A 14,755-nucleotide genomic window follows, 5' to 3' on the forward strand; every position below is an offset into this window, starting at 1 on the left:
CCAAAAAGAATTCTTGTGCAAATGCAACTATGCAAAATCTCCATGTTTCAACAAGCCCCATGTTGGTTTGTGCCCCGGTCTCACTTATAGCTACTGAATCATGAATGCTTTACAGTCACTCAGTGTGTGACTTCCTATTAATAATACAGAGATCATAATGTCAACTCATGCATCATGTCCTGCTGAATCATTCTGTATTAGTCTGTAGCGTCTCTCATGAAAAAAATTTATACAAATAAAACATAATCGGGTGATTGTTTGAAAAGTATTACAAGCCGCGTCCGAGTGCTTTCACACAGCTTAAAATCTGTATTCCGTACATTCAGCTATTGCAAAATGGTGGATTTGTATTTAATTACAACATATGAGTTTATACAATGAGAACACATTATATATTTTTTTATTTCAATAAATTGTTATCTTACCTTTAGTAACGGCTGACCAAGAAAAACTTGTCCTGAGCCAGATTTCAGTGTAATGCCAATTAAAACAGATATAGTACTTTATTTATGTAACGGATTGGGTTGTACCTCAAACAGCAGCTAAAGATATACTGTATATAAAAACTTTAATTTTATTGTGCAATATAAACCACACTAACTCGAGAATGGCGACTTAAATTAACTTGATTTTAATACCTCCAATATTGGTTTCATGGTCAGATGATTAAGAGATTATACTCAAAGCAAAGATCTCATTTTTTATATTATATCGAATGCAATCTTTGACATAATTGGTGGGACTGAATTTCTTTTGACATGAATAAAATTATTATCAGATTCCATTAACAAGTACAGGATTGTCATCCTGGATGATTATATGTAAACAAAACTTCTCCCCCATAACTGTTTCATTTGGAACAGTAAAGACATCACATTTCTCAATTTTCTCAATGTAAATGTTAAATATGCACTTAAATGTAAATGTTAAATGCACAATTCTTCCTGTTACTACTGCAAAACGCTCTTATTACCGCCAATAATGGGAGGACAGTCTTTTTTCAGATTTTGGTGAGTTTTTATCACTAAACTTTGGACTGATATTGATTATACAACTTCCTGACGGTATATATACAGCTGCTCAGTGTCACATTGACAGCAGGAAAATGGGAAACAGTGAATGCTCTGAAGCGTACCAGCTGGGTCGGGATGTGGGTGTGATTCCGGACCCTCAAATGGACCGCTCGTTCACCGGTTACCTCTCCCTGAACTCATCAGCTCATCTGAACTCCCACTACATGGATGTGCACCGCTCCCTCTCTCCAGAGCAGTTTGGGACGTTCAACCACAGCCTGTGGGCCACTCTGGGAGAGAGCGGAAAGGTGACACAGGGGGGTGTGGGCGTGGTGGCTCTGGCCCTGTCCTTCCTGTTCGACATCCTGACCCAGCAGGCCAAGAACCAGACCGGGACGACCCATTTCATCCACCAAATTTTCAGAGAGCGCGAGGACGACAACAGCTCAGAGATCGGGACCGTCATCACCGACTACCTGAAACTAGTCCCGCTGATCGCCAACGACCCCCAACGCATGAAGGAGGAGACCGATCGCTACGAACAAAGACTTAACAGCTCGCTGGTCAGCCATTTTGGGAGCATAATTGAGACACAAAATGACAGTTGGACAGAGTGGAATATATTCATCCACGGTCTCGCCTTTCATCAGCGCATGATGATCCACCAGGTCCAAATGGGAGCGAACATATCAGCGGACCGACTGATTGAAAAAGACTGGAACGATATAATCAATAACATGGATACAAAAGGTCTGAAACGCAATTTAGAAGATTTTACAAATATAGCGGAACGTCTGAGGACCATCCGTCCAGAAAAGCACCAGTTACTCACTGGTTGTAAGGACATAGACCGGAACCTACAGGAGCTCTTTATATATGAATTAGCCTTCACGGGAGCGGCCTACTTTTGGGACATCGGAAAAAATGCTCCCCATTTAATTAGCCAGGACGAGGACTTTTTCTACTAAGTAAATGTAGCACACGCTCTAGGCTTAAACATCACTACGGAAATGTCTTTAACAAGGTTCACAAAGTTACACTGATTGACCTCAGTCCTGAAGGTAACCCATGTTTTGTTTGTTTGAACATCTACATTTGTAATTATTAAACCAAAAAACGAAGGGGTTTGAATATCTGCATAGTTTTTAAACTGTGATCTTTGCAGACAGTCGGGTCCTATGATAGACCTCTTCCACACCATGTCTTTTGCGGACTGGAACATGGATCGAATTCCAGACCAAAAAAAAAGAATCAATTTTTGTAATCTGTTGTAAATGCTTGGATTTGCTTCCATTGCTTATATTTTTTCCATAATATGCAGGCTGAATAATAAATGCTAAAGTCAGTGTTAGTACTGATTATTCACACAGAGATCATAAAACGCTCTCATGCACCATGCCTAGCTGAATCATTCTGTATTATTCTGTTCTGTATGTGCAAAAAAATTTGATTACACATGATAAAACAATATTAAAATAAATCATTATTGACAATAAATCATCTCTATAAATAATGTATTTTTATTTTCCTTTAAAGGTCTTCACAATGAGCTACATTGCCTTAGTAGCAGAGCGAATGTCAGATATTTTGTAACAGTGTCATACATTTTAGAAACGTGAGATAATTAAATACACAATAATGTATAGTGATGAGCAACAATATGCCTTGGCCTAGGCCTTTAGGGATATGAAGTCCACTGTTGGTTAGATCTCACTCCACATTTTAAATCTCAGAACTACAGCTTCCAGCTGCCCCACAGCAAAGGGATAAACATAATTCTGATGTCCAGGTATTCATGCAGTTGAACCACCAGCAAGTTTATATGAAAAAATATACCCTTTCCCATCCATGATGAGTCACTGAGCTAGCATCTACAAGCTTTTTAATGATACAATCTTAGTAAGATTTCATAGAGGAACCTTTTTTAGGTCTTTATGGAACCATTTGTCAAAGATGTGAAGTGTGAAAACTCCCATAAAAAGACCAAATTTGCCAGACAAAGAACCCTTTAACTAGATAAAGCTCCTCCATGGAATCATAGGGTTCCTATTGGATCCATTTTTTTTTTGTGTAGGGCTATGTAAAACAGAGGTAGTTGTTCTCCTTGAACAGAGTAGGGGCAGCCTAGTGGCTATGGTACGTGACTGGGAAGGTTGGTGGTTCAAGCCCCAGTGTAGCTACAATAAGCTCTGTGCAGCTGGTGTGCCCTTGAGCAAGACTCCACATTGCTCCACGGGGGATTCAAACAACATACAGGTATGACCTGATTGGTGTACAATATTGTGTTGGTAAAAAGCATCTTCCTGTTATTATTGCAAAAGCTCCCATTTTGAAAGGATAAGTCATAGTCTTTGGAGCAGAGAATGGGCACAGGGTGAAGAGGACATAATTAGGCGGCTGTCCAGCTAACTAAAGTTATCAGTCTGAATATCTGCATTCGTAGTTTATAAACCCAGAACTATGCAGTTTTAACATCTGTATTTGTAGTTTTTAAACCAAGAACTATATAGTTTGCCACTAGTTTTATTAGTAATGTTTGTCATGTCATCACACACAGGGTAAAAGCAGTCAGGAGAGCCTGGGGGAGGTGAATCCAGGGCACCTATTGGCCAGACTGCGGTGTGGTGCACATCCTGAGCCATGTGACTGGTCCACTAAAATGATCATTACTGAGAGATTGTACACACATCCCAGTTAAAGAAACAGATTAACTGACACATTTTCAAGCTACTTAAATATTGTACATACTGACCACCAGAGTGTAGACACTTGTGACCAGTTGAATAGACTAAGTATGTGTGCGACTGGTTATGAAATCTGGGGAGATGAGGGTCAATATTGTAGGCGATCAGCTCACAATTCATTTGCTTGTGGAAAATAAAATGAAACATTGGTGAATTATTTTGTTTGTTGTTGCTGATTTGGGTCAGTTCTTATCCCTGAACTTTGGACTGATAATGACAGCAAAACTTTCAGATCAGTATAAATACAGCTGGTTCACAGGAGACAAAGACCCAGCGACAAAGACTAAATACATTTCAGCTCTGAGAAAGAGAGGAAACAGAGAGCAGGAGAAATGGAGAACTTGGAGGGAATTGGCCAGTGCACATACTACCTTCAGCAGCAAGTCTACTGCCTGGGTCAGGAAGTGGGTGTGATTCCGGACCCTTAGATGGACCACTCGTTCACCAGTTACCTCTCCCTGAACTCATCAGCTCATCTGAACTCCCACTACATGGATGTGCACCGCTCCCTCTCTCCAGAGCAGTTTGGGACGTTCAACCACAGCCTGCGTGCCACTCTGGGAGAGAGCGGAAAGGTGACACAGGGGGGTGTGGGTGTCGTGGCTCTGGCCCTGCCCTTCCTGTTCGACATCCTGACCCAGCAGGCCAAGAACCAGACCAGGACGACCCATTTCATCCACCAAATTTTCAGAGAGCGCGAGGACGGCAACAGCTCAGAGATCGGGACCGTCATCACCGACTACCTGAAACTAGTCCCACTGATCGCCAACGACCCCCAACGCATGAAGGAGGAGACCGATCGCTACGAACAAAGACTCAACAGCTCGCTGGTCAGCCATTTTGAGAGCATAATCGAGACACAAAATTACAGTTGGACAGAGTGGAAGATATTCATCCACGGTCTCGCCTTTCATCAGCACATGAAGATCCACCAGGTCCGAATGGGAGTGAACATATCAATGGACCGACTGCTTCAAAAAGACTGGGAAAAACGAATCGATAAGATGCAAAGAAAAGGTCAACACAATTTAGAAGATTTGACAAATATAGGGGAACGTCTGAGGAGCATTCATCCAGAAATGCACCAGTTACTCACTAGTTGTAAGGACATAGACCGGAACCTACAGGACATCTTTGCAATTGAAGCAGCCCTGGTGAGAATGGGCTACTTTCGGGGTGTCCGAAAAGATATTCCCCGTTTTATTAGCCAGGACAAGGATTTTTCCTACTAAGTTAATGTAGCACACACTCGAGGCTTAACCCTTGCGTTGCCTTAAGGGTCAAAAATGACCTGCCACTATGTTTAACAGCAGAGAAAACCCCCTCAATGATATTTTATCAACTTGACATTTGATGACAAAGTTTGTGATGAGTGACAGGTTGTCTCTTCATGAAAAATAGATTTGGGGTTTAAAATTCAATTCATTTTTGACAAGGGGAGTATACAGAATGTACACTACAAGGGTTAAACATCACTACTGAAATGTATTTACCAAGGTTCACAAAGTTACACCAAATGGCTTAAGTCCTGAAGGTAACCCACATTCTGTTCTGAACATCTACATCCATAGTTTTTAAACCATAAACCAAGGCATCTAAACATCTGCATCTGTAGTTTTAAAACAATCAACTATGGCATCTGAGCGAAATAATCAATTGTTGTAAACTGTTGTAAACGCTTGGATTTGATTGTATTGATCAATTAGCCACTTAAATAATTTCCTTATATTTTTCAGTAATGTCCGAGAGCTCAGGTGAATGTATCTTTATAGCCACTGACTAATGAATGCTTTAGAGTCACTCAGTGTGTTAGTACTGATTATTAACATGAAGATCATAATGTGCTCTCATGCACCATGTTTTGCTGAACCATTCTGTATTCGTCTGTACTGTATCACAATACATTACTAAAATAAATCATTTTCTCTGTCAAATATTTTAAATTTAAAGTGTGGTTTATTTTACTTTTCAAGGTCTGCACAATGTGCTAAGCAGCAGAGCAAATGTCATTTCCTATTTGGTAACAAAATAACAATCTGACAGCACTCCCAAATCTTCTTCAGAATTTCTAGTTCATTACTACAAAGGCACTTGTCTTTATTGGCAAAGTGTGACAACTCCCATACAAAGATCAAATTTGCCAGACAAAGAACCCTTTAACTAGATAGGGTTCCTCTATGGCAGAGGTCACCAACCCTGGTCCTGGAGAGCTACTGGGTCTGTTTGTTTTTGTTTTCACCTTAAAATCAGCACCCTGTTGAGACCCAGGTAACCAGGTGAGGTGAGTTAGCTGTGTAATCATCTGCTGTAATTGATTAATTAAGTGCAGAGTAACAGCGAAAAGCAGCAGACCCAGTAGCTCTCCAGAACCATGGTTGGAGACCAGTGCTCTATGGGATCACAGGGTTCCAACTGGAACCATTTTCTTTAGTGTAGGGCTATGTAAAACAGCCGGTAGCTGTTCTCCTTGAACAGAATAGGGACAGTCTTTAGCTTAGTGGCTAAGGTACAGTACTGTACAAATGTTTTAGGCAGGTGTGAAAAAATTCTGTAAAATAAGAATGCTTTCAAAAATAGAAATGTTAATATCTTATTTTTATCAATTAACAAAATGCATGAACAGAAGAAGTGAATGAACAGAAAAAAAATCTAAATCAAATCAATATTTAGTGTGACCACCCTTTGCCTTCAAAACAGTCAATTCCTCTCGGCACACAGGTTTTGAAGGAACTCAGCAGGTGGGTTGTTCCAAATGTCTTGGAGAACTAGCCACAGTTTTTCTGTGGATTTAGGCAGCCTCAAATGCTTCTGTCTCTTCATGTAATCCCAGACAACCTCAATGATGTTGAGATCAGGGCTCTGTGGGGGCCATACCATCACTTCCAGGACTCCTTGTTCTTCTTTACTCTGAAGATAGTTCTTAATGACATTGGCTGTATGTTTGGGGTCGTTGTCCTGCTGCAGAATAAATTTGGGGCCAATCAGATGCTTCCCGGATGGTATTGCATGATGGATAAGTATCTGCCTGTATTTTTCAGCATTAATTCTGACCAAATCCCCAACTCCATTTGCAGAAATGCAGCCCCAAACTTGCAAGGAACCTCCATTGGCTGTTCCTCACCCAGTATTAACCCTCCTACACAGCTGTTTCTGTTTCAGTTAATTATTGTGTTTCAACCTACATATTAATTTGATGATCATTAGCTCCTGTTTGAAGAATTGGTTAATCACACACCTGACTATATGCCTACAAAATCCCTTATTTTGTGCAAGTGTAGCTAGAAGAATTGATGCTGGTTTGAAGGCAAAGGGTGATCACACCAAATATTGATTTGATTTAGATTTTTCTTCTGTTCACTCACTTTACATTTTCTTAATTGATTAAAATAAACTATTAACATTTCAATATTTGAAAGCATTCTTACTTTAAAGCATTTTTTCACACCTGCCTAAAACTTTTGCACAGTACTCTACATGACTGGGAAGGTTGGTGGTTCAAGTCCCAGTGTAGCCACGATAAGCTCTGTGCAGCTGTCGTACCCCTGACCAAGACCCTACCCTTCTTAGTCTAATGAACTGTAAGTTGCTTTGGATGAAAGTGTCAGCTAAATAACAAATTCTTCTTCTTATTTTTATTATTATTATTATTATTATTATTATTATTAGTAGTAGTAACAATTCCACTTCTGGGGAGTTGTTTTAACTGCCTCGCCAGATATTCTTACTCCACAAGCAGAGCCAGGGTCTGCCAAAACAACCCCCACCCTGGGGGCTATTAAAACAGCCCCATACCCTGGGGTCTACCAAAACAGTCCCATACCCTGAGGTTACATTACATTACATTAGTCGCATTTGGCAGATGCTCTTATCCAGAGCGACGTACAGTTGATTAGACTAAGCAGGAGACAATCCTCCCCTGGAGCACTTCAGCTGTGGCCCATCGCCTGATCTTATAATAAGGCCCTGCTTCCAGGTCTATATAAACCTGTCTGTTTTGTTAAGTCTTTGCCAGATTGTAATGTCCTCCAAGGGTTTTCCTGTCTGATCTTCCCGTGTTCTGACCGGTTTTGTTTTCGACTACCGCATCTTGGATTTCCTGTCGGTTCGTGTCTGATCAACTGTTCTTGGGACTCAGGATTTCGCTTCTGTTTATCTGCCTGTATGGACTGTCTTTCTGTTATTGACCCTCTGCCTGTGACCATGACTACTTATCAGATTTCCTTTGTTATATCTGTCTGCTTCGTTACCGGCCGTCTGCCTGGATTCTCGTTTATGAACTGCCTGGCCTTCTATATACCTGTTTGCCCACAGTCGACCTTCTTCTGTTTAACCTGCCCCAAAGTAAATAAGGAATTTGATTGGAACGTCCGTGGCTTGGGTTCATAGTTCTGAAGCCAGACAGACTACAGTCCTTAATTAATTTAAAATACAATTAATTTATGAAGTATAAACCGAATGCCATTGCGACCAGTGATGGTACTGGTTGCAGTGACAGTCGCCTGATGGCCCAGCCTGAAAACGGGGACCTTTTCCTTGAGAACTGCTGTGTGTTGAAGCTTGGGGATTTCTGTTGAGGACCTTTGACCTTGTTCCAGCACAATAAATGGCAATCAACCAAATAACCATTGTTGTATTGTTCCAGTCCGTCCACAATGTGACGTAATGCAGCCCTGTATCATAGGGCTGAATTGTGTTTTTTGTTTTTTTTGTTTGTTTTTTAAAGCAGAAACTCCTGGCCAGCAGGATTCATTTTCACTACGTGCCAAGCCCTGCTGGATCACACACACACGCCGAAGCTGTCTGGCAAGGCACAACTCTCCGAGTAAGAGCCTCAGCTACATGACTGTTAATGCAAATTTTGTGTTTAAGAAATAGCTTTCATCACCTTTTATCCTATGCAAACAGGAGCCAATAGTATCCCTTGCGAGCCGAAACTGCCCCATCTCAAAGCACACACCATCGCAAAACACACAAAACCAGGGTCTAAAGCGCTGGCCTTGTCCCATCTAAGATATGTTCCATTTAGGCCTGTAGCATGATGGATGCCCCCATCTAGAGCAGCTTGGCACACAGAAATCTTTGGCAGCATGGATCTCAAATAGTCAGTGTCACAACCAATAGTAGCGGTTAATAAATGAACATTTTACATATTTAACACAACGTTAGTTTCCATAGTGGGTGAAAGAGGGAGATTGGGAACACAGGGCTCCGATTCAAGGCCCTAGTGTTGGCATTTCAGGCTGCTAAGGGGACTGCCCCACATTACATACAATCCCTGATCACTCCCTACTCCCCAGCTAGACCACTCAGGTCTGCCAGCTCTGGTCGCCTTACGATTCCCTCTCTACGGGCACCTGGCGGTCGAGCTGCACGTTCACGCCTGTTTTCCGTTCTGGTTCCTCAGTGGTGGAATGACTTGCCTACCACTGTCAGGACAGCAGAATCCCTCCCCCTATTTCGACGCAGACTCAAAACACACCTCTTCAAACTCTACCTTAGTCCCCCCTCCTGATTTACCCCGCCCCCCCTTCTGATACCCCTATCCCTGTCTAACCCCCCCCCCCCCCCCCCCAAAAAAAAAAAATAAAATAAAAAAATAAAATAAAATAAAATATTGCACTTATATGACGACTATATGTTTAGAACAGCAGTCCAGGTGTATTTTTCTAGTTCTGGATGTGATGCTTTGACTTGTGGTAGAACCTATGCACTTGTAAGTCGCTTTGGATTAAAAGCGTCTGCCAAATGAATAAAATGTAAATGTAAATGTAAATGAGTGTGTGTGTGTGTGATATTGCATTGGTATGTGCATGTGTGTGTGATGGGGTATGTGCACGTGTGTGTATGTTTGCGTGTGTGCGTGTGGTTGTAGTTGGTTGTAGACATTGAGAAGCACGTGAAAAAAGAGATAAAGACAGCAATAGATTGGATTTGTTCCACAATTGTCAATCAAAATTGATAACTTGGTTTCAACTTGGTTTAACTCTGTCTCCCTCTGTCCATCTATGCCCAACTGCCCAAATGAAGGCCTGAGCATTCCAGAACCAACCAAGCCCATAAAGATGTTGAATTGAACAATAGCGTAGGCCTTGTGGGGTGGGTGAAACACAGCCAGCAAGAAACTCTCTGCCTCAAAGGTACATCACCTCTGGTATGTTGGGGAAGTGCAGTGGCTCAGCGGGCAGACTAGGTTGTGAAAAACGCAAAGGCATTTGAGTGCTCCAGCTCTGCTCATGCCAGCCCTGTGAAGGTATTCCGGTAGCGATCCTTTAGTCTGCTTATTTTTCCTGTACATAACTTGTAATTAAGCAGGACATTGATTTACGTGAATTCTGACCCTTTTGCCCCCGATGGGAAGGGGTTAACTTTTTGAGAAGGTTTTGAGAAGGGCGTAATGCTTGTCGCTGCCCTATGCAGTAGGTAGATAAAATTGTACGCCTAGCCAGCAATATATAATTAATCTGTACCTTTTTGTGCTTGGAAAATGTACTCATTTGTACCCCAAGAGAACATTACTGTACTTCCAGGGTAAATTTATGACTGCATTGAATTACAATCAGCAATGATGACCTGGAGTGAATTATGACCAGAATTATTCCAAGAAGTAGGTTAAAAAAAGTCTAAAAAGCAGACACAAATTGAGAGTGCGCGATATGCACAAAGAGGAGAACGAGACAGCCATGGCCTTCCGGGAATTGGAGGAATGTTGTGGTTGGTTGGGAAAAGGGGGCGGGCATACCTTGTTCTCCAGCCGTCCAATCAGCTCGGCCAGGCGGTTGATCTGTGCCTCAAGCCCCTCCTTCCTCACCTCCACGGGTCCTGAGAGGGCCAATCAGATACAGGTTAGTGCTCCCTCTTCTGCGTTGACTACATCAGGGGCCCGCAATCATACGCAGAAAGGGCCAGTGTGGGTGCTGGCTTCTGTTCCAACCAAGCAGTTACATGCCCGGGTCTACTCATCAGCCACTAGAGTCTCTGTTAAAAGAGCTTGATCACAAAAGCCTGCACCCACCAGCCCTTTCTGGATAAGATTGAGTATCTCTGGATGACATGATCATGGTACCCACATCATTATGGTACACTCTGTATGGTGTGACACCAGGAACACAGCATCACTATTACGACTTTAAAATCATAACAACATTACACTGTAACGGATAATACAATTTTTATGGTAATGTTTGGCAAAAAAACTCTGATTTTACAGGATATCAGTGGGTCTTTTTTCAAGAAAGTATTAAAAGTCTCAAAGTCATGCAGAATAATGGCAAGATCTCATCCCATAAAAGAGGTTATAGTTAGCAGTTTTGATACAAATATATACAGTAGTTTTCCCTCCATTAAATGGTGTTTATTCACTGTCAATATTGTTTTCCATGAGATAGTTGAATGTATAATGTTCAGTCTTCTCAGCCAGACACTGTGACCTAACCTAGTGTCTTGAACAATAGTGCAACAGCCTTAGCAATGTAAGCCAAGGATAACGACAGCCAACAGCGTCCTGCTGGCTGGCACACACCAGATACCCCATCATCCAATCAGCAGGTCTGATACAGATACTGCGTATCCATAGAGACAGTGGCCAGGGTTCCCCCTGCCGCCCAACCAATGACAATGACAGCGTAATCCACGCAGATTAAAACCAATCAGCAGAGGTGGACGTTACAGACATGAACAGGGCGGCATGGTGGCCTATGGCCTCGAGGTAGGGTGTTCCCCTGGCCACTGTAGAGGGACACCGGCCTGCGTCTAGAGAGATTAAGTTGGGTCCCTACAATGAAAAAAAGAACCCCGCCATTTGGCCATTAAGCAAGGCCCTTAAACCCTGCTCCAGGGGCGTTACCCCTGTTTTTTGTCTCTCTGACTTACTGTACAATGACATGCACTGAACACTGTGCTCCTGAGGTCATTTCCTGCTGCGCATGCTTTTATTTCCTGTCTACAGCACCTGTAAGGGCTGGATGGATGGGTGAAAGGCTTGTGGCATGCATCAAATGAGCAGTGTTTCGCTGCACAATCTTTACGTTTGCGATGCCCCAGTCGGAAAACAGTAGCTTCTGAAACAGTAGCCCTATTTCCCTGGCCATGCTGAGGCAGGGCTAGCCAGCACACTCCAAAAGCATTGGTGGAGCTTCATTTTTGTGTGCACTCTTGGGGGAAAAACTCACACTTTTGGCCCCTCTTTAGTTCCCTTTGGAGTCAGGTATGGTCATGACGTTCAGTCACGGTTAAGGGTGGGGCTATTTTACGTAACGGGAACAGGGAAAAGGTGTGGGGCGGGAGGGAGTTACGTTAGTGTTACATTGCCATTATGTCGGAGTTATGGTACAGTTACGTCAGAGTTACATTACAGTTACGCCAGAGCTACGTTAGAGTCACGTTGCATTGTTGGTGTTACACTGGATTTATGTTGGAGTTGTTTGAGGCTGAAGGTGTAGCTTCCTCAGGCTTTCAGCTGACAGTGGAAACATGGATCCTGCCACTTACTTGGAGATGGGTGCAAGTGCTCTCTCTCTCTCTCTCTCTCTCTCTGGCATTTCTCCCAGGACATCCTTACAAAAGAGACCATGTTCCCAACTGACTTTCCCTGGTTAAATAAAGGATTTCAAAAAACAAACAAAAAAACATTTGAGCTGCTCAGCGAAGGTCAACAGACTCGCGAACAGGAGCCAGAGCGAACGCTGTGCCCTGTAAAGTGCCGTCATGGTGAAATATGGGGAATAACTAAATAAAACTAAACCTTAAAATTCTTCTTCCTCTTCCATGACAGATGTATCATGACAGATACCCAATTAGTGATGAAAAAGCATTTCCGGCTCTGTGACATCATTACCATGTGTGGTGGCAAGCCAATTAGTCTACGGAGATGGCACTGTGTGTGTGTGTGCGTGTGTGTGCAGGTTTGTATCTATGGTGTGTGCGTGCGTCTGTAGGGTGCATCTGTAGGATATGTGTACTTGTACGCTGTAAGCCAGTCATAAGTAACATTTGGTCTCATGCGCTGGTCAGCTTGCTGACTTCCCTCTCCTGGAGCATACATTGTTAGCCCCCACCGTTGGCACACATGCCTGTGGGGGAGAGCTAGAGAAGGATTCTTAGAGGCACCTTCTTAGGCCCTGGGGGCCCCCCTTTTCTCACATTCCTACAGGATTTGAGTACAGGAGTACTGGAGATGGTATAAAGATGTTTCATGATCATCCCAGGTCAGAATATGTTGATGTTTGGTGTTATTCTGATTGGTTCAGTGCGACTGGTGTAATGGTCTAGTTTTTGTAACAGTCTACCTTTGATATCACAACCATTCAGGAGCCGAGGGGAAACTGGGCAAACGTTGTCTCTGTAGAAGCCATGTGTTTTAGCCCCCTGCCGGGTGGGCCTGGCTGTAAATTATAGATGGGTGACTCACTTTTAGGGTCAAGGCCTGGATTTCGGAGATAAGGAAAAGAAACCAAACAGTCTGGAATGTCTCCTTTCCTTTCATTCACCCAAATCAGGTTTATCCAAAAGGTATATTACCATGAGAGGCACAAAGACATATTTACAGCATAATGCAGTTATCATGAAAACTCCCAACTACAGCATTCATAGATATGATGGGGTGGCCTGTAGCATAGTGGTTAAGGTCAGGAAGGGCTGCCATGTGTGAGGGGCCTGAGAGCTGGGGTTTCAATGTTGTTTAGACTACCTGTTGGGGAGTTAAGATGTATGAGTGGTCCAAGGCCAGTTGGGTCATGGGAAAAGAATCCTCCCGAACATTGGTGACCTCCCTGTGACCCCATACCTGGTCACTTCCAAGGGGGAAGACTCCGGACAATGCCACAGTGCCCTCATTTGGGCACTGCTGTCATTACACCGGTGACTGCTCTCTTAGATTAAATATTCAAAACTGCTATTAAGATAGTAAATAGACCCGGTAACACCTTGAAAACATTGCCCATGTGATCCTTGTATTATTGCATTAAGTCTTATGTAATGGTAACAGGAATTGCATGTAAAATGGATAATCAGGAGGGAAGTTTCATGATAACTGCAACATAATAAAACATAAGGGTAATCTGTTTGGTATGGATGTGATCTGATAAAATCAAGGAATCGGATGAGATACATTTCATACCAAATGGAATTTAATAAACTATAGTTTCAGTATCCCAAGGGAAAACCTACACGTCCTCTCCTGGTAATCATCTCATTTTCCCTACTCAACAAACCCCAACGGTGGGGGTCTAAATTCCAGATTTGACCACCCCTCCAGGTTGATTTATGGCACTGCCGCCTGGTTTCAAACGTATGATTTGGCATAAAAGCAAGGGAGACAGACCAATCTGGGAAGATCGTATTCGACTTCCCACACAACATGTCTTGTGTATGTATGTATGTATGTATGTATGTATGTATGTGTAGCAGTGGAAGATCGTATTCGACTTCCCACACAGCATATTGTACGTGTATGTAAGTAGCAGGAAGATCGTATTCGACTTTCCACACGGCATATTCTATACTCTGTGTTTGTGTGTAGTCCAAGCAGGCTAGGTATGATTATTTACTCTATCTCTATTCTTAATTTGTGTATTTTATACTTGATTGTGATATTCTACGTTAACTGCCTACCTGTCTGCAAATAAACTATTTCGCTTGTAACTTGCGTGATCTCCATGACTCTAATTCATCTTGTATCTTTTCAGCCTAAATTACAACTGAAATACTCAGGGGGAAATGGTGGCCAAAAGACCGACCGATCGGCGGGGCGGTACACCTGTGATAGTTCTAAGTTGTGAGGCCAGCAATTTCTGTCCCTTAAAGGGTCGGGCGACGCAAGGCTCTTGTAATCTGGTGCGAAGGGAACCCATGGGCGTTACGGCTGGTTCCTGCCAAATTAGCTCTAAGGAGCCCAGACAATGCTACGCTGACCTGGGCTCGCAAATATCATGGCAGGTTTGCATGTATTGCGTTGATTGGACCCTCAGCCTCTGAGTTCTCCACCAAACTGAGATTTCAGCA

General features: G+C 42.8%; 1 protein-coding gene across 2 annotated transcripts in view; it reads right to left on the reverse strand.

Annotated features, from left to right (window-relative positions):
* Positions 1-14,755, reverse strand: part of necab2 (N-terminal EF-hand calcium binding protein 2) — a 183,304-nt gene that overhangs the window by 68,514 nt on the left and 100,035 nt on the right. For both annotated transcript variants that reach the window (XM_061246264.1, XM_061246263.1), the window contains exon 8: positions 10,497-10,576. In XM_061246264.1, the coding sequence (XP_061102248.1) occupies positions 10,497-10,576 (80 nt within the window). The remainder of the gene's footprint in view (positions 1-10,496; positions 10,577-14,755) is intronic.

This window comes from Conger conger, chromosome 6, assembly GCF_963514075.1.
Source record: "Conger conger chromosome 6, fConCon1.1, whole genome shotgun sequence".
NCBI lineage: Eukaryota > Metazoa > Chordata > Actinopteri > Anguilliformes > Congridae > Conger > Conger conger.